The sequence below is a fragment of the Fundulus heteroclitus genome, chromosome 9 (genome assembly GCF_011125445.2).
Source record: "Fundulus heteroclitus isolate FHET01 chromosome 9, MU-UCD_Fhet_4.1, whole genome shotgun sequence".
NCBI classification, from domain to species: Eukaryota; Metazoa; Chordata; class Actinopteri; order Cyprinodontiformes; family Fundulidae; genus Fundulus; species Fundulus heteroclitus.
The window spans coordinates 12645537-12670940 of NC_046369.1; the positions used below are offsets into that span (position 1 = coordinate 12645537).

The window sequence follows — 25404 nt, forward strand, 5'->3', positions numbered from 1 at the left end:
ATGATTTCATATATCAAGTTTATTTGCGAACAAATAAACTTGCGAACACAACAACAACAAAAAAAAAAAAACACCCTTTCAACTGATTTGAACACATAAGCTATATTGGTCGTAATTAAGGACAAAATTAAACAACTTTTTAAAAAATGAGATTGAGAGGATTCAGACACTCATTGGTTAAAATAGGGAAACTGGATTATAGGCAGTTATTCAACATAGCAGAGAGCGACTCCATCTGCTGTGGACTAAAATAAGGCGTCTGCTTTGTTCCTGGCGATATAGGAAAGTACACTGGGTGGAGGTTCTACGGTTACAAGCTTCTGCAGAGGTTGCTGAGCTGTTGTCAGTGTGAAGGATTGGAAGGGCTGTGGACTCTGAATATATGTCAGTTGGGGTTCAAACAGAAATATATGTCTGTGCTTCTCGCGAATAAGCAACAGTGTCGGTTTGTGCTGCGTCTGGGGGTGATGACTGAGTCTGTGCGTTTTCCGAGAGGCTAGCTACACTTAAGTTCACCCGTGCATGTGTGTTTGTTGTGTGTGCGTCTGGATTTCTGGGTCAGCCAGATCCAGTAACAATTTAGCAGAACCTCAGTTCAGCTATTTGCATCGGAAACTCCAGCAGGCCACTGCTGACCACAGCTTGGCTTCGAACGTGATGAAAGCCCTGAGCTGGCCAGCTGAAAAGTCGGCATACTTTGAGTTTTGACACAGAAAACTGACCTGCTAATCACTTGATAGCAGTGCGTCAAACGGTCAGCACGTTTGATTTGGTGAAATTTAATGTGGCAGCAGTCTCTTGAGGATCCAGTTTAGTGAAACGAGGAGGGCTGAAAATACATTCTGCACCATCGGATGCAAGTAAAAAGCAAGTCCTTTGAAGTTTAAAAAGGTTTAGCTTGATGCACCTCTAGACCAACCTTTATTTACTATGCCTTGCACAAGTATTCATTTTGTTATGCCACAAACAGCCATTGCCATTGTAATAGGATTTGTTGTAATAGACAAACACACAATTGTGAAGTAAAAAGGTAAATATGTTCACTTTTTTATGGATAAATCTGAAAGTCTGATGTGTATTTGTATCCAGCCTCCTTTTAGTTGCACACTGGTGCAAAGACAACTGTTTAATGCGAGCCCACATGGCGGCTAGAGAACATTAGTGAGCAAACAGCATCAAGGAGGGCAGCAGACCAGTCAGGGAGGACGTTTTTTGAAAAAGATAAAAGCAGGTTAAGCTTGTAAAACAACATCACAAGCCTTGAACATCTCGTACACCACTGGTGATTACTCAGAAACTAAGAGTATACAGCTGCAAACCCATCAAGAGATCGGCATCCGTTTAAACTGACACGATTGTGACCGAAAACATTTGTCAGAGAAACCACCTGCAAGGCCCACAGTAAATACGAGGGAGCTCCAGATATAAAACCTCAAATTATGTGACAATACCGAAAATGAATGCTTCCAGTCTGACTGAGCCTAAGTTATTTCTGCAAAGCAGATTCGGGTCATCTGTAGAGCTGTAATGCTGGACGAGACGTAAACCAAAAAACTTTGACCCGGAATTGCATAAAAATATAAATGCAGACCACGATTCAGATCCTTTGTAAAGCAACAAAAGCAAGTAAACCATCATATGTTTGTCTATCACTTAAACTCCCAACAAAGGGAATGAATGCTTTTAATTTTTCCCAATCATCTGTTTTTTTTCTCTCCATGCACACATCCAGACACCTCCCACACATTCCCACACAGGATTTAAAAGCTTTAATGGGAGTTTCCATGCCACAGTTAAACCAGCAGAGGCCCCACAGAGACAGATACCAACCAGGCGGTGAAGACAGTCCATTTAAAGTCGCCCCTCCTATTTAACTGCTGCTAGACCTTATGTTCTGGCCTTAAAGTTAAAAAAAGGCTCCTAATCTACTCTGTTGCTGTTTCTGTACCAAGCACACTACCCACCCCCCCCCCCCCCCCCCCAAAACAGTCAGACCTTGGATTACTTACGCACTTGCACATACGTAGGTATGTACCTACTGTAGACATACATGAATGTATGCACGTGTGCACACAATGAGTGCAACTGTGCAAGCAGCAGACTCAGTGTCCCCTGCACCGCTTAACTTTATCATGACTGATAATGAGTGCAATTTCTGGGTTGCAGATGCACAAAGATGATTGCCACATTTGTCTGTCCCGAAGGTTCTTCGTGAAAAGTTGAATGCGTAGTACTAGTTCGCGTCGATGCATTGAGCGATATTTAAGGGTTGCCTGTTTTTCTACACCAGGTCAGCAAAATAGTGTGAAACCTACTGCTGTGTCGGATGGAAATGCTTTTATAGTGCCGGCCGGATGGGACCACATAGCTAGAAAGATGAATTTTAGATCAATGTCCTGACAAGATTGAAATACTGGTATGACATCCGTGTTCTTGTTTTTTTTTAAAGGTGCTTGGTGCAACTTTTGCAAAAATTATTTATTTTCTTTCCCATACATGCCCTTGCAATTACAATTGCCTGATGAGTAAAATGAGGTGTCCTCTATTTACTGCAGTTACCTCTATAGGCTGGAGTGTCAGTTCATGAGAAAGTGTGCGAGTGGGTGTAAGGCTGCTGCACAGTCTCGTTCACCTGGCTACTTTGTTGAGTCTCCCCCGTAATTGATGGATTAGCAAGAAAACATGGACTAACTTCTGCAATTATAGCTTTCTTACATCAGAAGACACTACGCCTCTAAAACAAAAGACCTGTGCAGTTGCAAAAGCAGATGCTTTTCCTCTTCTCCCATGTATGTGCACAACACTGGTGTCATTTCAACTTGTTGCCAGAGGGGGCAGACGTCTTCAAAAATCTTGGCCAATTATAACTCCGGAACTGTTTCAACAAACAGCTATCAGTATTAAAGTGTATGTATATATATATATATATATATATATATATATATATATAACTCACCCCAAAATATTTTTTAAAATAAACTGGGTCTAAGGGCGCTACTTTAATGTTACTGTAGAAATTTCTACATTTTTAGGTCCACTTTTTCAGTTCTCCAATATTTGTCCAGGGACTGTCTTAGCGCTGCCCTCTTAGGGTTGAATGGTGGTTATTGCAGTTAAAATGTTCTTATTAATTCAAACTGTACATGCTTTCGTCACCATAGCCCTGCTGTTTAGGCGATAAGAGATCCTCCACCTCAAAAGACACTTTTGAGGTGGAGGAACCACCAGATGTGGCCCTGGTCACTTCATGTTTCAATAAGTCACTTTCCCTCGTCCTAACCACAACAGCAAAGAGCACTGCTTAAAACTCCCACCGCTCATGTCTCTTGGAACGGCCCACTTTGGTGGCATCATTCAAGATGTGTCTGGGGCGGGGTTATGCCTTTACATACAGGTGAATTGCACTCGAATGATTTGGAAGAGTTTAGTTTTTTTGTTGTAGTACTAAATCAAAGATTTTGCAACTTTAAAGGTTATAGCTACAACGTTCTCATCAAAACAATACAAACAATATATCTACAGAACATCGGCCGTGGTGCAGAAGAAAAGTATTAATTTTACTGAAACATACATATATAGTCCATAAATAATTGTTTTATAAATTTTGACAGGTCAAAAATATATAAATGCTCACTTCTAGTTACGATGCCGCTAAATGATTCTGCATCAATAGGAATAATAGGTTGAAGTCAAACGAAGTGAAGTGAAACGGAGCACAGAGGTTGCCAAATCATAGCTCTGTGATAGGTCAGATAGATGGCTTTTTCTTGGCATTACATTTCACAGATTCAAGCGGACCAAAAAAATAAAAAAGTCAAAACGAGGGTAAACAGTGGTCAAGCTTTTGAGCGTTGTTGCCGACTTAAGGAAGCAAAGGCGCTCAGCAGCCACGCAGAGGTTGCCACTTTCATTCTGGATGGGTAAGTTAAATGTCTGCTGATTCTAACCTGGCAGCTGGTTGGCAAACAGTTCAGCTGAACGTCGGAACGAGGATGAGCGAGTGCAAGTGTGCCACCTACGGGTCGGGAGGAGTTAAACTTGTAGCTATCTCCTTTAAAACACAATTTGAGGGATTTTTTTTTATTTTTTATTAAATATCCCACCCAGACCAGTCTTGCGAAGGCAGTTTAAATACCTGACAATATTTTACTACCTAAAAAATAATTTAGTTGGGAAATTACACCTTACACCTTACAACTTACACCCTGTCAGGTGTAAGTTGGGTGAAAAACAGACATAAAAATCTGTTGATTTAGATGATTGTTTGCACAGTTTTAAAATGTATTTCTTCAATTTAGTGAATCATATCACTGAATTTCAAAAATGTATTTGTGTGTACTACTGTGGGTGTTGTGCTACACTTTGTTTTCATGTTTGCACAACTTTCTAAGGGAAGTGACTTTCACATCTCTATTCACATCTGTTCTGTGCCTTGGTATCCAATGAACTCTGTAGATTTGTGTGACTGTGTGCGCTCCTCAACTTCTTTTTCATCTAATTTTAGCTGGGTTTCCCCTTCGTGCGTTTTACTATGCATATTAACCTGAAGGAGTTTTGTTCCTGATGGGAATTTCAAGAGGATCCCTTGTGTGATGTAAATGCTGTGTTAATATTAACACAGATTTTTCTCAGTCCACAGATTATTTTGAAGAAAGTCCTGGATTTAGAGAGCGCACGGGAGAAATAAGTCAGTACTTTTCCACTGAGGCCTTTTTTGGCTCGTTGAATCGGGAACAGTGACTTTAACTGAGGGTCTCGGGACTGCAGTGCCGTGGATGTTCTGTTTTTTTTTTGTGACCTCTTGGATGAGTCATTAATGTGCTCCTAGTGTTTCATGTTCTTCCTATTGGGGATAATGACTCCCACCGTGTTTCTTTTTAATCTTAACGCATTAGAGAAGGCTTTGTAACCCTTTCCATAGTGATAGATGTCAACTCTGTGTCTAATCGTTTCTGAAATTACTTGATGCTTAGTTTATTTTTAGAACACTATTTTAGTCTAAATCATACAGACAGACAAGTTTTATATAACAATTTTCTTGCCTTTTTTCAGGTCTTAGGTTTAGAAAAGTTTTTTTCCTAGGAGAAGAACAAAATAATTTGAAAACAGCTACTTTATTTGCTCAGTTTAGCTTCGTCTGACATAAGATTTTGTACCTTGTACCTCACCTCTTACCCTTTGTCTCTTAGGGTACTATCCAAGAGAAAAATAAATTCTCACACTACATAACCTAACTTGTGTTTAAAAACATTGTTGAGGTGACATTTGAATTTGTTGCAGGATGGTTTTCCTTCAAAGTTTGGTTTTAATCTTGAGGATTTTTTGAGGGGGACCTTAGCAACACAAACTCAATGATTTCACTTATTACTGTCCAGAATACTTTGGTAAGTACATGTTTAATGTAACTAAAAAGAATGCTTATTCAGTGAAGATCTGCTACTTTCTTGTTGGATTTTATTAATTTTATTTATTATTATTACTGATTGCTAAACTCTTAATTCTATACAGCCCTGATAAAGGCAGCTAATTAAATTTTAATAAAAACAAATCCTGTCCAGCATTTTGAATAAACTCTATAAAGCAAAACAGATTCTGAAACATTTGTTACACGCAGTTTTGATTTCCCAATACTGGTTTTGACAAAGATGTTTTCCTCTCATCGCTGAGCTCTTAAGACACTTGACATTCTGCAGAGGATTTGAAGGAGGCCCTGTTTTTGTCCCTTGTGCTTTAATCATTGAAACATTAACTCGTGGACTAACACAATCCTGGGGGATTAAATGATTCACTGCTACTTTAGGAGTTATGATACACACGCAATTCCTAATATCGGTTACATGAAAGGATTACACCGGAGAAGACAGATGAGGGCTGCCATCCGTTGTTTTTACAGAGAGGAAATACCAGCGGTTGTCAGTGAAACATGCAAAATGTAAAGCATTAATATATGCATCCATACAGTCACAGATATGTATGTCGTCGGGTCTTTGATCTGGAACGAGTCAAAACCACACGAAGGGAAAGTAGGATGGGTAAGTCCTGGTCTGCCAGGCAACAAGCCACATCCTTCCACCTAATGTTTTTTTTTTAACAAATGGAGGTTTTACATTTCTGGCAATGGCGGTGCTCAATCATCGTTGCGCTGTAGTATGGAGACCCCTAAAATAAAGATAGGGTCCTAGGGTCAGCTAGCCTCCCAGGAAGAGGGGAGGAGGTGGGGGGCTATGGATCCTTCTCATTAGCAGTTGAGCTCAATCACCATGAGACTTCAAAAAAGGCCTTCTTTAACACGTTAAATTTACAGTTTACAGCTGGATCTTGGTCAGGTGTGACATTGGTTCTGTCTCCGGGTAACCACTTAACCGGGTAACCACTTAACCACTTAACTTTTTTACTTGGCTCCTTGATTATTTACTATGTTGTGTATAAAACACATTCTTTGAGTACATGTTCACTACTTGTGCATAGTACACTATACTATATAGAGCAGTATACCAACCGTCAGTGTGTGAACTGGGTGATCGTTCTGCAACACAGAGAAACCGTTTGGAAGAGACTAAACTTTGATGGGAGTTACCAAAATAGACCAACCAAGCACTTTACTGTCATTTATTTTCAATCTTTTTTCAGTTGTGTTGTGTGGGGGCTGCAGTAGGCTTGGCTTGTTTGGCATCTCATGTTTGGGAGATGGTCTGTGTCATAATTCATGGGACCATTAGCTGTAGGTTTTAGGTTTTTAACCCACAAACAAGGTTCCTGAAGTTGTTCATGAGACTCTGTGGTGTGTCATGAAGAGGTAAGGGTCCTTGAGATGATCTGCAGAGTATAAACCGTAATGCTGAATACTGCTGCATTATCTACTTCCATGTTGGTTCCTACAAGAGATGAAGACAGTTTTTCCAGACATATGATTTATTGCTACAAGCATTTTGTAGACTATATTTATTGTAATGCTCTATCCTACCATTTATCAGAGACTGGGTCTCAGCCTAAACAGTTTAAGTTAAGGCCCTGAAATTGTTCTCCGCCCAGCTGCTTCCTCCAGGTCATCAGGGGTGACTCTGAGGACTTTACAATCCAACTATGAGATGTAATCTCATCAGTAAACCGTGAAGTGGGCTGAAGGGCCTCTTGCATGCCCAACGCACCTCACCAAATGAAGTCTAGAAGATCTTCTTAGCAGATGCCTAAAGCACTTCCACTAGGTTCTTTTGATTTAGTGAGCTCCTCAAACAGCCAAACCTGTGGGTGAAGCTTATTTCAGATGCTTGTATTCACGACATCATTAGCTCATGACTGGAGAATAGGGATGGAAGACAGACAGACGGGTAAACAAGTTTCAACACCAAACTGACAGATTGGTCCAGATACTGCTTCAGTCTGGCTTTTAGTCTACAGCTTAGTTCTGTACAATCCATCTATTTCCCACTGAAAAACAGTGTTTTTGTAAAATGTTTGTGGTGGAGGCCTTTCAGTGCTTCAATAACTCACGAAGAAGCATTGTTTGTAGGACCCTGGACAATGTTGGGGGTCTCCAATTAGAAATTAGTTCTGCCCAGATTATCTGCAATTCAATAACCATTTCAATGACAGCAAGATCAATGGAGAAGCCATCTTATAAAGCCTGGGGATACTAGACCCACATTGGGAACATTGCATTTTTATTTAGAAGGTGGTCAGGTAATGGCTGGTACTATTTATAAAACACTGTGTAGGATTTATACTCAAAGTTTGCAGATGTCCAAAAGCCAAAAAATGGCATACTCCCCTAAATAATGCTGATTTTTAAAACCATGCGCACACACACCAGCTAGCAATTTCAAAGAAATGAATGTGTATGCAAATAAATTCAGCTGATCGTTGTTATTTAATGGTTGACAATGACAACTACAGAGACACTGTAGGTGATGGTGGCACAGAGGTTAGAGGGTTCATCTTCATCTTCTGGCGGGTTGCCGGTTTGATCCCCTGCTCTGACTGTCTCTGTCGTTGTGTCCTTGGGCAAGACACTTCACCCGCGTTGCCTGCTGGCAGTGGTCAGAGGGCTCAGTGGCGGCGTTGTATGGCAGCCTTGCCTCTCTCAGCCTGCCCCAGGGCAGCTGTAGCTACTAACATAGCTCACCACCGCCAGGGTGTGAATGGGTGAATGATTAAGACTGTAGTGTAAGGTGCTTTGGAGGTTGTCAAGACTAGTTAAAAAGCACTATACACGTACAAGCCATTTACCATTTTGAAACTGTGAAAAAAAAATCACAATTTCAAAGAAAGTTATTTTTTATGTGTTTCTTTAAATTTCTTTCATTGGTATTACAGCACCTATAATGGCTCCCTCGGAACCTTAAATAGGTTTCATGCAGTTTCATCCTTGTGCTCAAACTTTTCTGGGCGGATACAGTATTCGGCTTTGTGTGGCTGTACCCTTAAATGTCCATGACATCTTCACATACTCTGTTGAATTTCCTCTTGCCTTGGAGGTGGCTGTGTATCTGGATCATCATTCTGAGTAGAAGGGAGGCCAGGAAATGTTGTGCAGACTTTGATTTAAGATATAAGTTGGCTTACGGACCTCAGTTATTAACTTGAAAGGTTCTTTGGTATAGTTATGGCTGACCAGCGCAAGCATGAATAACACTGTAGTTTTGAATGCATATAATAAAGTCAATATGTGATTAAAGTCTGATATGGAGTGAAATTGATCATCTGAGAAGAATCATGATGCAGTGTGGCTGCAATTACCCACTTTTCCCAATTTTCCTCTGTCCCCAAAACGACAGAGGGTGAGAGTTTGCATGAGGGAACCGGACATTCTGAATATCAAGTTTGTCTTCACAGATCAATGCCTTTTAGTGGAGAATGACATACTCAACATTTAGTCTCCGTTTTGTGTGTATGCAGGGTTTATAAATGAGATCCCTATAAGTTTTTCGGGTTTTTCATTATTAAAGCCTCACCCCAACATGAACTTCCCTATTTCCTGTCTGCATTTGAAGCCAACAGTAAGGGACAGGCATTGTATAGATTGTTAGAGAGTCAAATCCAAGGCTTTGCTGGTCTGATCACACGGCCTGCCTTAGAGATATTGTAATTATGCCCATATTTAACTGGCTTATTAGCAAACCTCTGTCGTTGTTACTTTGTGCATTATAAGCCAAAACGTTTGGTCTAAATGTATTTGTGAGCTGCTCCCAGTTGATCCATGTATGTAACCGACAGTAAACAACAACAAAAACACTTTTGAAATTTGTACTTGTGCCCACTGTAAACATATCACCAACATTAGAACAGTGACAGGTGGATTCCAGACCACCATCAGCACTAGAGCTGAAACCCAACCCTGCGAAAAGCTCTGATGAGGAGGAACAACTCGGGCTGCTACACGCCGCCTGAATTAGAGCTTCAATCACAATTCTGAAACTGCAGCCACTATATGACCTCTGTAATTGTCAATCAAAGGAGGAACATTTACACTCAGGGCGTATAAATATCTCTAGTGATGTTCCATGACTCCCCCTGAGGTTCAGCAGGTAGAACACTGCAGCAAGTCAGCTGTCGCTGGGAGACGCCAGAGCAGATTTCACCACAACATCATCAGTCATTTAATCTGGAACGGAGACTCTGCAGCCCTCTGGAGGAACAGATCAAAGGATCTGGGCCAGACAGTTTTAGTATTTCAAATGCGTTGATAAGGGTTGGGAACAAAACTCTTTTGTCCTGTTATTACTGAAGTAGTAATCCATTTAACAGTGGTTGCTGCATTGCATGGCTGAACTGAAAGTCAAATCACTGAATAGATACTTAATATCACTAATATTCCTCAGGATTTTATTCAATATATTGCTATTTTAATTGATGTAAAGCACAGGCCAAAAAAAGTTGTTACATTGAGGTTTATCTATCGAGTTCTATTCATGGTAATGTTATGGTTGAGCATCCTTAAAAATATACCTTCCAACTGTTCAAAGTAACAGAACCATTTTGGAATCAATATGAGTAGTTTGAGTTATAAAAAAAAACAGAGAAAAAATTTGCTATTTTTCAGAATCAGAAATACTTTAATAATCCCAGAGGGAAATTACAGTTCCAGTACAACCAGAAGCGATTCCAGAGTCTGTGGGGGCCCCAAGCAAAAAATCCTAGGGGGCCCTACCGATCAGTGTTCATCACCATTATGTTAGGCTATAAATAATCTGACACCAACAAAAAATGTATTTTGTTATTTAGCTGGCTCTCGGAGACCCCCCAGCGGCTTGGGGCTCTAAGCAGTTGCTTCGTTTGCCTGTTGACAAGGTGCGCCTCTGAGTACAACCATCCATTACATACATCACAAACATTTCGGGGGAACGATTGACTGACGCCTTGCTGCCGTGGACCCCGCCTACGCGGTTACCATAGGCACTGCCTTGAACTCTGTGGAAAGATGGGAGCCACATTTGGAGAGGGAGAGGAAAAAAATACATATTTCACACTTTATCCTATTCCAGGACACAGTTTGAGATAAAAAAAAAAAACCTTGCACGAGAAAAGCAAATATGACAAGACAACATTTATGCAGGGGGTTAACCTTGGAGACTAGTCGCATGAAGTTCCTATGTTGTTGTGGACATCAGTTATGTGTGTGTGCTTGAGTGAGAGTTGTTATATTTCCATGAACGCTCTCCAGAGGCCATTGTCCTTGATGTTATCAACCGGCCCACAATTCAGAAAGCATCCACAGATGTCCGCGGGGGAGGAGGGAGCGGGGGAGTAGTTCTGAGCTCTCTCGCCATAACATCCAGGGGAGTTTTTTTGATAGGTGACGCATAATCCAAATACACAATTTTTTATGAGAACAAGCTGCCCCAACTTTTCCGTCAGCTTTAAGTCCTATTGCTGGCTCCACGTGGCAAATCCAATATTGCAATTTTTTTGGGCTTTTTCCGCGTTTCACATCCAGATTTTTATTTATTCAATTATTTTTTAGCTACTATAATGTGCTGATAAAAGTAAGTTAGCAAAGACTGCACTTACTTTTACATTTGCCCCCAAAGTAAAAAGTATTTGAAATGTAACATTCTGAAAGAACAAATAAATATAGTGTGGGAAAACAATTTAATACTTATTTTTGTTAACAATCATAATTTACAAGATGAAACTCGGGGCACATACAGAAAAGAGTGTGGGAGCAGAACTAAACCGAAGGAAACGATCTAGAATCTATGACTTGTGAGGCTAAGCTAATGGTACCTATGATACTAGGTTGCTATCGTGGTCACATTCACAATAATCCCCGCATACAATGATTTAATGCTTTACTATATTAGTTATTGTAAAATGCATGTTGTGTGTGTTTGAAATGACTTGTTGAAAATTTGTTGCTGCACACCACTGGTCTGGGCTTTAAACTGAGCCTCGCAGCAATAGGATGTTACTGCAGTGGTTACAGAATTTCAGGATGAACAAATGTTAATTTTTTTAATTATTACTGACAGCTGCAAATAACAAACCATTTACAATAAGCAAAATAGGACAGCTTTTCCTAGAATGGAGAACAAATAACTCAAGGTATATACATTCCTATGTCCTTTAAATTCAAAATTCTGGTGAGGGCATGTCATGTTGTGCTGGACTTTGACTATTATGAAGTTCATGCTTGTGTTGAAGCTGGAGCTTGGACAGTTCAATTTAAGAAGGCTGGAAGAATACCTCTCACATATAGAAAGGGATCCTGAAATGAAAAAAAAAAACACACACTATCTAACTACAGAGACAACACTTAACTGCAATACATGTAAAAGACAGCGAGTGAAAGTATTTTTAATAATCGCTTCACAGGGTGTTAAGCTTATTATGATGTTGCTTTGCTGCTCGCTGGTATCCATAAGGAACCATAGAATCACTTATGTGACGCAACAAGTGACACCACCCACTGGCCAATCAGGGGCCATTATCAAATTATCAAAATTGAAAAGCATTTTTTGTGATATGCTTTAGGAAGTTTTATGTTAACCCGTTTTATGTTTATAATGGTTTTTGGCTGGACTTTCCATTTCAGTTGTCGATTTAATTTTGTACTTTCAGGTCAGATAAGAGGAATCAGTGTAAGGAGAGCATTTCTGGGAAGAAAAATGGCAAAACGCCCAACACATCAGTTCCGCCGCCAATCCCCATGTCCCCCATCGTTGAAAAGATGGAGGGACTGAAAACCATCCGGAACCGCAGCAACAGCCTTCGTCTGGGCCGGCTGGCCTTCTATCGGCACCTGGAGAAGGTGGAGACCATGCGCTCCTTCTGGGAGCTCAAACATGTGGAGCTGGAAGGCGGAGGCCAGCAGGTAATTATTACAAACTGCATGGAGCCACTAATGAGTTGACAGGCTGGTGAAGATAGAAGTCTTGTGTCCTCCTTCCTGTGTCCTTGGATTTGGATTTGAACGAATTAAGCCACATTTGTTTGGCTTCACTAGAGGGTTTTGAGTTATCCTCAGAGAAATAAGCAATGTTATTTGATTTTGACTCAAAAACACTGCAAATCCATTCTAAAGAACATCATGCCTATCTGTATATATTCTGTCTAACCTGCCACAGAGTAGTAGCCATTCAATAACTCTGGGTCAGAGTCCACAAGAAACCCAACACTGTCATTTTTACTGATGGTGACACATATGTTAAACCGGAGCCACAATCATCTGTGTGCAGAGGGGGAGGAAAGAGAGAACTGAAATAACCCACAACAAATACTACTCTAGTCCTTGACATCTGTTGAAAGGGCCGACATGACCCAACAGCTGAACTGCCACCGGCTCACTAGAGGGTGCTGCTGATCTTTTTATGTTTAGATGTTTCCTGCTTGATCTTTCCCACCTCAATCCACACACACCAGTGACAATGGAATGCAATGGAAGTCAAGGACCGTGCCTTGACTTCCATTCCTTTTGAACCCTTCCTATGGCCTTACCCAGACCCTAACCCTACACCCACCCACCTAAACCTGATTGACACCGTAGTCCTAGAGCTAACCCTTAACCTCAAAAAAGTGAGGACCAAAAAAAAATATCCTCACTTTACTAGTAATATGAGTTAAAATTGTTCTCACTCGTCTGCAAGAACAAGGATACACACACACAAACACACACAAATACACACACACACACATCCTCGTTTTAAATACTCACTGGGGACCGTGCCTTGACTTCTGTTGACTTCCGTTCATTTTCACCCTTCCTATGGCCATACCCAGACCCTAACCCTAAACCCACCCTAAACCTGATTGACACCATAGTCCTAAACCTAACCCTTAGCCCCCAAAAAAATGAGGACCAAAAAATGTCCTCACTTTACTAGTAATATGCACTAAAACTGTTCTCACTCAGCTGCAAGAGCAAGTACACACACACACACACACACACACACACACACACACACACACACACACACACACACACACACTTAAAACCTCAGCCTCAAGTGAACGTTTTGCATGTAATCCGCCACTTGGGATCACAGATGTCGCCACTAGATGGCAGCAGTCTGCATGTTTTTCTGGCTAAGACCATGACTGCTGGGACTCCAAAGTCTCGGCTCCAGCAGTTTTCGAGACAAATGATTTGGTTTTAGTTTCATGAACAAGGCAAACTCAAACTGCTAAGTTTCAGAGTTCATGATACAGCTCTGATAGAAAATCGGTTGCATATATCACAGATCAAGCAAAGTTGTACACATGTACACATGTCATTTTCATACAAAATTGTTTTCCAAAAATAAATAAGTAAATGATAGCAACAAAAATCTAAAGCTTGCTTCGAGTAACTAAAAGGCCTTTTTGAACCACGTAAAAGTAGTTAAAATACATTATATAAAAGCAAATGTGTTTTTTTTAAAGTGCTAAATGTAGTGTAATCTACATGAAGATGACACACGGGTATATCATGGCGCCTCTTCTTCCTAATGGATTATGACATGTTAACTTTTCTTGGGGATATAGAGATACATGTCAACTATGCTGTTGTTTTTTCATCAGTTTTAAGTTGCTTTGATTATTTAGGTGTTTCCCTATTATCCCTTTGTGTTTATTTCTTATTTCCTGTGTTCTGCTCTTTGTGCAGTTTGGTTTATTCTCTGATGATACAGTTAGGCTTTTCCTTTTTGATTTGTAGATCCTTATGAGCTTTAATGTGGCTTCTTCTTTGTTTTCAGTGTTTGTTAGTCGTCTTCCCCCAGCCTGCTGTATTCTCTTCCCCTTGATTTTAATTGTGTTGTGCTGGTATCTTCCATTAGGCTCACTGTGGTTCCACATTTTCTGTCAATCAGTCTTTGCAAATTATTAGCTTTAGTATTAAATACCTTTTCAAATTGTCATCCTGCTCCCAAGTTCCTGTGTGTGCTTTAGCCCTGCTACAACCTTACAAGCAAACTATTACTACTGATAAAAAAACTTCATATAGAACAGTTCCTTTGCATTCTTTGTTTAAAACGATAGGCTTTTCCTGATTTCCTGATTTTCCACAGCAAAGTATATCCATGTTTTAGCTCCGAATATGTGAAAAAAGAAACATGGTATACACCTGGAGACTACATCATGATCCCCAAGTGTTTTATAGCGGTAATTTAAAGTAAACATTTGCTTGGTATCCAAAAGGAAATGTTTGATATGTTTAGGTTTTTATCTTTCAGAAAAACAAAACTGAAAATTGAAGTCTGGAAACATGAATGGTGGAATCCCACTAGGCTGGGCCAGTATGAATTGAAGTGCTCTGTTTGAACGAGGAGATTAAGCAAATAGGTAGGAGGAAGAAAAGTTTTGTTTAAAACAATTAAAAAACAAATAAGATAAAAAAAATGTTTTCCAATATAAACCCCTTCGCAACCCAACCCCCCAGAATGGAGTTTATGAAGACCAAAAATCTTACTCTAAAACACTAATAAAGTCAGGGGAAAAAACAGACACCTGTAGAGAGCTTTATGTTATTGATCATATACAAGTATGAGTCAGCTAAGGGGGAATCCTGGAACTGTATGTATACTTCATGTGGAGTATGTTTAATTTATTGTTTGGCTTGGCTGTAAATCAGTTCTGTACTCAACGTGACAACAAGGCATGTCTCAGAGAAAGGTTCTGGGTACATGTGCGGCTCCGTGTGTAATTCAAGACGCTCAAACTGTGAACAACTCTCCCCCGTTTCTTCACCTCCAACTTAGACCTGAGCGGCACCTTTTTCAGTGGTTTCTGTTGTTTGCACCTCTTCGGGTCCTGATGCAGCAAGCTGTTTCATAATTTCGTCAGAAATAAACGGACCGGTTCCTAGAACTGCGTGCTTAGTTGTCGTCCTGTCACTCCATCACCGCTGCTCCCCGCCGATGTTCTCCTCAGATTCCCACTGGGAATATTTATCCTGCCAGGGTCACCCTTGTTGCCCCTAAACTCCCCCAGCTGCCGAAGCTTGTTAAATGAAGATTGCTTGGAGTGCACGCTGTATGCAACACATAGAGAAAAATGTTATAAATCTTATTTACATGCAGCAAATTACCCCTAGATTAAATCCTGTGTGGCCAGACACCCTTGTTGTGGTAATTTATTCTCAGCATAAATACAGCGGGTCTCTGAAGGCCTCATTAGGCTTTAGAGACCACTACAGAGCAAACAGGAGCACACAAGACAGGCCAGGGACAATGTTGTGGAGAAGTGTAAAGCAGGGTTCGGTTTGAATGTCTCATGGAGAATTGTTCAATCCCTCACCCAAACGGAACGAATATGGCACAACCGCAAACTTTGCAACATGTGACTGTCCACCTAAACTGATAGGCTGGCTATGGAGACATTTAAATACAAAAATGCATCAAGAGGCCCAAGTGAAGCCTGGGGGAGATGCAAGGATTCACAGCTCAGGCAGAGTCCGTTGCCAGGACAGTAATTGGTTGTGCAATCTACTTATGTGGCCTTTATGGAAGAGCTGCAACAAGAAAGCAATCATGAAAAGAAAGACAAAAAAAGGTTTGCCTTGAAGTCCTTATGATCATAGCAGGACCACATTTGGTGCCCACGAGCCTGTTCCAAAAACAACCTCACTGTTCTTCACCAAAACCTTCTTTTATTCGGTTACTCTTCTTGTTTATTCACACTAGCATTTCTGTAGATTTAAAAATGACAATATCTATAACAATGCATGAAAAATGTATTTATTTTACATAAAACTAAGGTGAACTCTGACTCTTCTAGTTCAAAGGTCAGTACTAGTAGCCCTTCATATGACATAACGCCAATGAAGTAGCTCTCAGTTTCAAAAAGGTTAGTGACCCCTGGATCATAGACTATCTGTGTTTGACCTAATCAAATTCCAGATTGAAATTAATTTAACAATCTGTGGCAAGGCTTGAAAACTGACGTAGATCCATTTTATCCAGGCTTACTGCACTTGAGCTATTTTGTAAAGCTTAATGGGCGAGAAATGAGCTCAGTTGTACAAATTTAATCACAGTGAAAGGAGAGAAAGGTTTTTTTTACAAAGTATTGATTTAAGGAAGTCACAGTCAAATGCGTCACGCTTTTCAGATCAAGAATCTTTTTATTCATTATCTTACAATAATGACATTTTGGTGAGTTCAATCATTAGTAATAATAGTAATATCATCTTTATTGTAATTGAAACATACATAACAATGAAATTTGTTCTCTGCTTTTAACCCATCACCCTTGGGGAGCAGTGGGCTGCCATGTGCGGCACCCGGGGAGCAATCTGGGGTTAAGGGTCTTGCTCATGGACCCAGAGTGCCAACACTGGGGATCGAACCGGGTACTTGCATCCTTCTCTGAGTGCAAGCACACTGCTCTAACCACTAGGCCAGCACTCCCCATTAAGTTGATTGATGCTCAAGACAAAAAGACAGGTAGCAGTCAGGTAGCATCCAGAGGATTTATCCAGCAACTTTTTCTTCCTACCTGGATTATTGAGATGCGTCAGGACAGGTAGCAGTCACTTTACAGGATGACGTAAAAAGTATTGCATGATTGCATGCATGCATTTAGACAAGCAAACATTGCTAGAGATCATTCCCAAATCATTTTTGGTAAACGATTTGAAAACAACGTGTCCTTCTGCTTCACAATCATGTACTGTAAAACCATGTTACATGTAAAACCCCCATTCAATGACATCAAGATATGAATTGCAATGTCGTAGATGTGCAAAAGTTCAAGGAGCGTCAATCCTTCGAGAGGCGCTGAATAAACTACCTCAGTCTTTTACAAACCCCAGAAGAGACAACAGACGACCCGAACCCTCATAAAGCACGGAAACGGAGTGATGAAGTCCGTACGCCTTTGACCTGACCCGTTTCACAGAAACTGGAGATGCAGTTTTCTGCAGGATGCCGTGGTTTCATTCCACTGTTCGACATAAATCAGCAGCCCCATCCCGACAGATAGTTGTCACACATACAGACGCGCTTGCAGCACAAAAAAGAACGTCCGCTTCTTTGCCAACAACCCTTACATGCTTGTCTATAAGTAGTCTGTCAGCTGCATATACAGCGTGTAGACAAGAGGAGCACTTTTATGAACCTTTCATCTTTTTTATGTGATGTTCGCTGTTTTCTGGTTCTTTGTTGTTGTTGTTTTTTTTATCAGTGAGTGAGTTTACCGTACAGTAGGCTGAGTTTCTTTAGAGAGAAAGTTTCGTTGTCACACGGTGTGAGCACTCCAGTCCTCTGAGAAAGACATCCACACTTCAGCTCTTGTTTTGGTGCCATCTGTCCAGCACGTTGCACAAAAGATAAACTTAGCACCACACACAAGAAGGTGTTTGTTTACAAGTGTGCTGCTGTGTGAACTTTCTGCATCTGCACCAAATGCACTGGGAGAACATTATAGGACGCATTGGCCTGCAGCCAGTTTATACTGAAGGTGCATGTTTGCATGAAGTGCTGCGTCTGATGTTATAAGGATACGTGCAGGGTCTCACTAACATGGAAGTGGCTGCAGCGGCGGCAGCGGGCATCTGTTTCTCTGTACAGCGACGATACCCAGAACCCAACACCACCTGTCCCGGCCTCGTCTCAGAGACAGCGTGTTCTCTCCTTTTAGGTCCCATGGTGGGAGGTAGGGAGGAAGCCGGGCAGAGGGTGAGTGGGTGGGCGCTTTGACAGCACAGAAACCCTGTCCTTGTCAGAGTCTTTAGTGAGATAAAGGCTGAGCATTTATTGCCCTGCTGCTGGGGTCCAGCTATTTCCTAGGAAACAACAGATGCGCCAGCCGAGGCCTTGCTGCCTGAGATCCCAACGTACGGATTAAGATAAAAGACATTCCAACATCCTCAGGCCGACCAGGGCAGGAGGAGGAACCCTACCAATATGGAGAACTTCCTGAAGGATAAAGATATCTGGATATTGGGAAGTGTGTGCCTGGTGGCCACCTTTCTTTGGCGACGGGTATGGAACCTATTCTCCGTCAGGAAGAGAGGAAGGACGTATGAAGAAGCACAGGTAAAGCAGGGGCCGACCAATGAGGTCCATTCACCTGTGCAACAGGTGCTTAGGGTTTATTCGGCTACCAGCTGAGACAGTGCAAGTTGCTACTTTGTTATTTTACTCTATGTTCAAAAATATATAGAAGTTTAAAAGAAATAAAGTTTTTCATGAAATATTTCAACTGAAATCTTTCCTAGACAACACATTTCTTTTAATGCAATCACCTTCATATCTAAATGGAAACCTATCAGGGAAGACCTGAGTTACTCTGGGCCTGACATTGCATTTAGGTATCTCGTTTTTGAAATTAAACTCTGAAACATCTGAGCTCTGCTATGCTGGTATCATTTACAAGAAGTTTTTAATTTCACTCCAAGAAGTCTAGTCGTCTCCCTCTTAATACGCCAAAGGACTGCTGGGTAATGAGGTCTGTAGTGGAGAGTAGACGTCAAATGTAATACAATTTTTATTAGAATTAGTTAATCCGTCTGACATATTTTATTTTTATTTAACTGTCATACCGATGCAACCAGTTTTATTGTGTTTACATAGGCCAACAGGTAGCAAATGTAACTGACTCCTCATAAAGTTGGGATGCTTTTCAGCCCTGACAGCCTGTCAGTGTCAGCATAATGTTTTAACTACCACAGCATGTCTTGCTATGTGTTACTGTAAATAAGCAAAACTCGCTGCTACCGCTGCAAGAGTCATAGTTTAACTATGATCAAGGGGAAAAAAGATATAACATAAAAATTATAGAATATCTGACCTGCCCAATGCGTTGAATAAAAGCTCTACATCCGACACGCTGATAAAATACCCTAAAGCGTTATATTTCCTTCAATGGCCAACCGTGAATCACTAAGGAAATTATTTGCATTGTCTTTATAACAATAACGCTCATTGTTGCTTCTTTTGCATTCTTAAACAGTTATTCCTTTCACAACATCATTTCTGGCCAGGTTTTTTTATGCCATCTGGGTTTTTTTTTAAATTAAGTGCGTTTTTCAGAAATATGGATGATGACATTTTAAGCTGTAGTTGGTAATCTTGTTCAGAAACAGTTTTTGTTATACTGGGTAAAATAATCCTTCCACCCTGAAAGTAGTAAATACATTATGTGTTCACAAAAAGGAGGTTAAAAAATTGTTCTCTGTGGGAGCTGCAGGCCTGTAAAAACTCTAACCAATCTCTGCTGTTCGGTCCGAATGGCATGGATCTGTCAGTGCTTTGGTCTTGATCTCACCCACTGAGCTATATAATACACTGGAGTGCTGATTTTGCTGACAAACTGAAATCACTGGCCGCCATCTTGCTACTCCCTACTCTCACAGAATCCCATAGGATTTGGTTGCAACAACAAGCAGTTTTCTGGCTGAGTGAAAACGTTTCACAGGTAATTCTACAGTCAGTGGATGTACTAACACTATCAACTACTAGGAAATTAGGTGCTGAAATATTTTACATGTTATTCATATTAAATATATATATATGTATATATAAGTATGTGTATATGTATATATGTATATATATGTGTACATATATGTAAATATATATTTTTGTATATTGTTATTTTTATATTTATAAATGTTATATATATATATATATTTAAATAAATAAAATGCAAAATATTTAAGCACATGACTTTCTTAGTACTTGATAGTTTTAGAACATAGCATAAAAGTATATGGCATTTGACATTGTAAAAGTTTTAAGACCCCCCTGAACATGAGAAAATCCTCGTTATTCGATGCTGTAGCGCACATATTCCCTAGTTACTAAGGGAAATTAGGGAGTACCAATATGGCGGCCGGTGGCTTCAAAGCGACTTGTTCTAACAGGCGGCGATTAGCACTCCAGTGTATTATATAGCTCAGTGATCTCACCCCCCTCTGTCCCTGAAGTTCCGGGGCTATCACCTTATCTATTGGTTGTCCCACATGTCAATCATTCTGAGATGCTCACGTAACGTCAGTGTCCGTGCTCGTTCCTTCCTAGTTTCTGCTTGCTGGCTGCACATGCGCACTTCTGGTGTTTATGTATCCAGTTAGCTTGGCGGCTAGGTTAGCGGTTAGCTTAGCGGTTAGCCGTTCATTGTAGCTCCGCTGCTCTCACTGTGTACTCTGCACATGGCTGAGAGTCGCAAGAAGCAAACTGTGTACATGTTTATGAGAAGAAGAGGAAGGCCCCAGTAGAAAGAAATCAGAACGAGCAGATTTGGGAGATTTTATTTTCACGTGATTCCTATGAAGAGTGAACTAGCAAGATAAGGCAAGGTAAGGTAAGGTAAGACTCTTTTTGCGCATGCACGGGTATTCAAAAAGGGACTTGGAGAAATTTGCGGAAAAAATCGCAGACCCTAGCTTTAACCTCACACTTTTAGCATTGCTCAGTAATAAAGAAATTGTTCTTAACTGTGCAGAGTTTAAATCATTCTCTGCACAAAGGTTTAAATCATACTCTGCAATTCCACACTTATGCAAGCAATTCACAAACTATCCTTGCGTATTTTACACTTACTGAACTCCTTAATTAAGATGTGCAAGTAGCTTAAACGACGAATGACGACTTGTCTTCAGTTTTCTGACAGGGTCCGCCAGATTATTACAACTGATAGTTTAACATTTCAAATAGTTTGTAATCTCAATAGCTCATGCCAGGTTTCCAAGGTCTTTGGAAAGCAATAGGCTCACATCAGAGATCCTCCACCATACCTGGCGGTGGGCTTTGTCTTCATGCTTTGTTTTATGCTAAATCTACCTGAAGAGTTTGTTGTTGAAAATACAGTCCTAATCTGAGCCGAGCAAGTGGTTTATGGTGAAGTCTCAGCATGGTCATGAACTCCACATGTAGATGGTTGGCATGGTAGGACAGAATCTGCTTTTTTTCCTGGAATGCCTCTAAAAGAACTGATTGCCATGTTGAATACACCATTTAATTATTACACTGACACCAACATGTCTGCTCTGTGCTGGAGCTCTCTCCCAGTGTCTCCCTAGAGACTTTGTTGCCTCCCTTACCATCCTCCTGTCTGGGTGTGTATTTTAAATCCATATGTATAAGGTTATGATTCTGTGGCAAATTAATCCAAAATTTCCTTAGATTTAGTCATTTCCAATAAAGCATGTTTTACCTCAGCTTGGTTCATATATCAAAAGTATGATCCATTCAGCCTTCTGCTTAAGAGTTGGGACTACATTTGTTGAGTTTCCTTCATTATCTTGTATTTTGTCTTAATGTATTATTCATGTTTTCTTAACATATTTCCACTGAAGGACTTAAACTAAAGTTGGAAATAAACAAAAAAACTCATTTTTTCACTAAATATGTCATGTCTTTGCTAATTTTGGCTACAAATACAACCTCCTGGTTAATTTATGAACGTGTAAAGGCCTAAAGCTAAAATATGAATGACAAATGGTTGCAGATTCAATTCAATTCAATTTTATTTATATAGCGCCAAATCATGAAACATGTCATCTCAAGGCACTTTACAAAGTCAAGTTCAATCATATTATACAGATTGGGTCAGATTATACAGATTGGTCAAAAATGTCCTATATAAGGAAACCAGTTGATTGCATCAAAGTCCCGACAAGCAGCTTTCACTCCTGGGGAACCATTTCACAGGACGTAATGTCTTTGTGAAATGTGTTTTCAGGCGTAGCTTTTGATCTGCCTCTTTATTGATCCTATCAGCATTTCTCTCAGCAAGTTTTGATTTTTATAAGATGTGCCCTGAGCTGCTTTCATCAGTTTGGCCGTATAACAGGTTAACGTCAAAAATAATCGTTGCGTTTATTGTCAATTACCAAGGCGTAGAATATTCGACGTTCAATTCATTACCCTTTCTTGTCTGAACTCATGATTTTAACTTTATAAATTAAATTAATTTCAAGGCCAAACTGCTGAGCTTCATTAGGAATCTCACAAACGGCCATAAATTATAGGTCATACGTTATGAATGCGTGACTCATATGCTAAAACTCAAAGGTTGAAATTTATGAGGCACCAACAAATGTTTTTTGTTTTTTTGTGAGCCTTTTATAGAGTATGCTGGAGCTTGTGTTAATGTCCGTGTCTAATGTGCAAGGAGCTTCTATTCAGATTCTCAGACTTACTATGCTCAGATAAAATTAGCAACCAAATAAAACGCTGCAGACAGGGGAGAGCCTATAATTGTTGCATCATATGTATGAAACCCAACCCCTAATCTTCATTTGTTTATTCAGATGGGGGGAAAAAACTGAAATGATTACCAGAAAAGAAAAATAAAGTTATTTGGTGGTATCTTGGAGTTCCCAAGTCTCCGTAGCAGCCTTTATCTTATCCACATATTTGGGCATGATGGTGGGACTGAATCTTTTGCTGTCCTTCCATCACAAATGTAAACATCTGGAGTTGGCTCAATGCGACTAGGACTATGACTGGAAATGTTTTCCCTTTGTTAGACGAGACCCTAGGTAAATCTGGCATGAATTGTTAAATGACCTTATGCTCACTGGTGGGCCTGTTACTCTTCTACATACCCAGTGAACCTTGTTTGAGTACATGCCATCAAAAAACTCTTTGAAATACCAGCAATTCTGAATATAAATCTGATGGCCTCCATCAGTAAACTCAGCATAGGTTGCCTTTTGGTCTTTCAGTGGGATAATAATTCACTGGAAATGGTCAAATCAACCCTCCTGTTCCTGCTAACTTGGAAACTGAGCTTTCAGCCGGATTTCTAGGACAACCCAGGTCATTTTTATGTCTTTTTGTATCACGTTGCCTATTAGTGTGCGACAATAACGTGTTCTCTGAACTATTTTGATAGCTCGCTATACTGAGCCATATTTCTAGCATGCAGCGATGTTACCACTGACAGGCTAGTTATTTGAGGTGTTCTAGCTTAAGAGCGTCTGGTGCAACAAATGAAGCCCTTGACCGGTTGTGTTAGGAGTGCCTTAGAGCACACCCGGTTTTCAAATGTGTGTTCTTATAAGAGTTTTTTACCGGAGATTGCAGCTAGAGTTTTACACTCACCTCACCTGTCACTCAGCTCCCTCTGAAAAGCTCCGGTTACAGAGATCACAGCGTAGTTAGAACTTGAAACAGCGCTGGGGACGCACAGTTCCTCCTGGTTTCCCTCTGTGACGCTGGGGCCAGTTAAAGAAGAATGATCTATGGGTAATCAAAACTGGCTGATAAGCCACTCATCATCACGTCCCAGCAGGTCAGTAGGATCTTTGTGAACATGCTCCCTCCGCATTCTTCCATCGCCGATGTCCTCCAGCAGCACCAACCCTGCCATCGTTCCACAGTTACGAGCTCCTCCACGCATCTATTTTCTCCACCTTAGGAGTCATCACAGCTGACTTGTGAGGACTTAATCCATTGATCTGACCCCCTCTCCCTTTTCAGTGAGAATGAAAGTATCCCTTAATTCACATCTACATGTGACAAAAACAGAGGAATATTCAGTGAGTTATATTTCAGTGTATTTAAGTGAGTTTTTTTGTTGTTGTTTGTGGTTTGTTACTGTTGACTGAAAAAGTCTGCATGGCTTACGCACATTTTCACAGCAGGTCTAAAGTTTGCGTGGATTACCTCACGCTTTGTCACAACGTACATTTTTGTACATGCCAAGTTGTGCATTAAACTTTACGGAGCAGGTTTTTTTTTTGTGAGCATGCACGTTTCATTAATGAAGGTCCTGGTTTGACACTCAACTCTTTTTAACAGTTTCTACCTCATGTAATGAAGAGTGAAAGGAAGCCTGTCCAAGACTTAACTTGGACTTGGACTTGGGGAAAAAATGACTTGGTAACATCGGTTGTTTCTACTCTGCAGTCGTCACCAAAAGTAGGATTCAGTGTTAAAATTGGACACAATCCTTTTAAAATTACATTATTCAACATTGTTTTACAGTTGAAAAAAGGAACTATTTAGAATTTTGCCAATGGACCTAATTTGCATGGGGGGGGGGGGGGGGTAAATAATGTGCAATGGTAGGGGGAACAAAATGGTGAAATGTAGTTTTGTTTATTCAAGTGAGATAATATGTTGAGTATCTTCATGGTTTATTTCCTTATATAAATTAGCTGATGTTTATTATGTGCAAATAATTACAGTAAAAAAAAGACGTGTACAGCTAGTGCTACTTTGTTCTAATAGACCTTCCAAAAAAAGTATTTTATTTTATTATTCCTTTATTTAACCAGGAAAAGTCCCATTGAGATTAACAATCTCTTTTTCAGACAAAAAACTAAACTAGAGAAACATTATTCCTTTTAAAAGAGAGGGTCACGTAACTGGTTAAAATTCCCCAATTACAAATACAATTCTTGCGTTCCTCAAGAAAGAACCAACATATTTTCGCTTGCTATCCCCCCTCTCTCTCTCTCTCTCGCTCTCTCTCTCTCTGGTATGAAGACTGAAAGGGAATGTGCTGCTTTCGCCTACTCAACTCCACCCTCTCCACTGGTGTCTACTTTCAAACGTTTGCATAACTCATTTGCAGCGCAGGTCTGAAAAATTCCCCAGGGAGCTTCTTAAAAAGAGGCATAAAGCACAGTTTTCATCAAAGGCACGTATCCAAAAGATATCTCTAACATCGTACATTGTTAGACGCTCATGTTAAAAAAAAACACTCCAGAGTTCTGACAAGGATCAAATGAAACAATTTATCAATTTGGGTCACGGCTAAATAAAGATATATCAGCAGTGTAAAGGAAGCTGGGACAAATAAATTGAGACCTGCACACATCCAATACAGTACCAAATAAATGAATTTAACAATGTAAACAAAATAAACAAAGAACGTTAAAGATGCTTAGGGGGTCACACTGGGAGATGACCAAACAGATCCGCAGAGGGAAACAAGAAAGTTAAGAGGGACTTCCTTAGGGCGGTTCCAGAGTTGGAGAGATTGTCAGCAGACTTTGGGTCTGGACCAGACAGAGCACCCGGTGACTCTGGGATT

The 25404-nt window shown here is 40.3% G+C and overlaps 1 protein-coding gene across 2 annotated transcripts in view; it reads left to right on the forward strand.

The window, feature by feature from the left end:
• The window catches only part of mylk4b (myosin light chain kinase family, member 4b), a 45371-nt gene that overhangs the window by 536 nt on the left and 19431 nt on the right, over positions 1–25404 (forward strand). The window contains exon 2 of one of the 2 annotated variants that reach the window (XM_012872204.3): positions 12058–12310. In XM_012872204.3, the coding sequence (XP_012727658.2) occupies positions 12058–12310 (253 nt within the window). Of the gene's footprint in view, positions 1–12057; positions 12311–18078; positions 18453–25404 lie in introns of those variants that run through there. The other variant, XM_012872205.3, reaches the window with a different exon arrangement.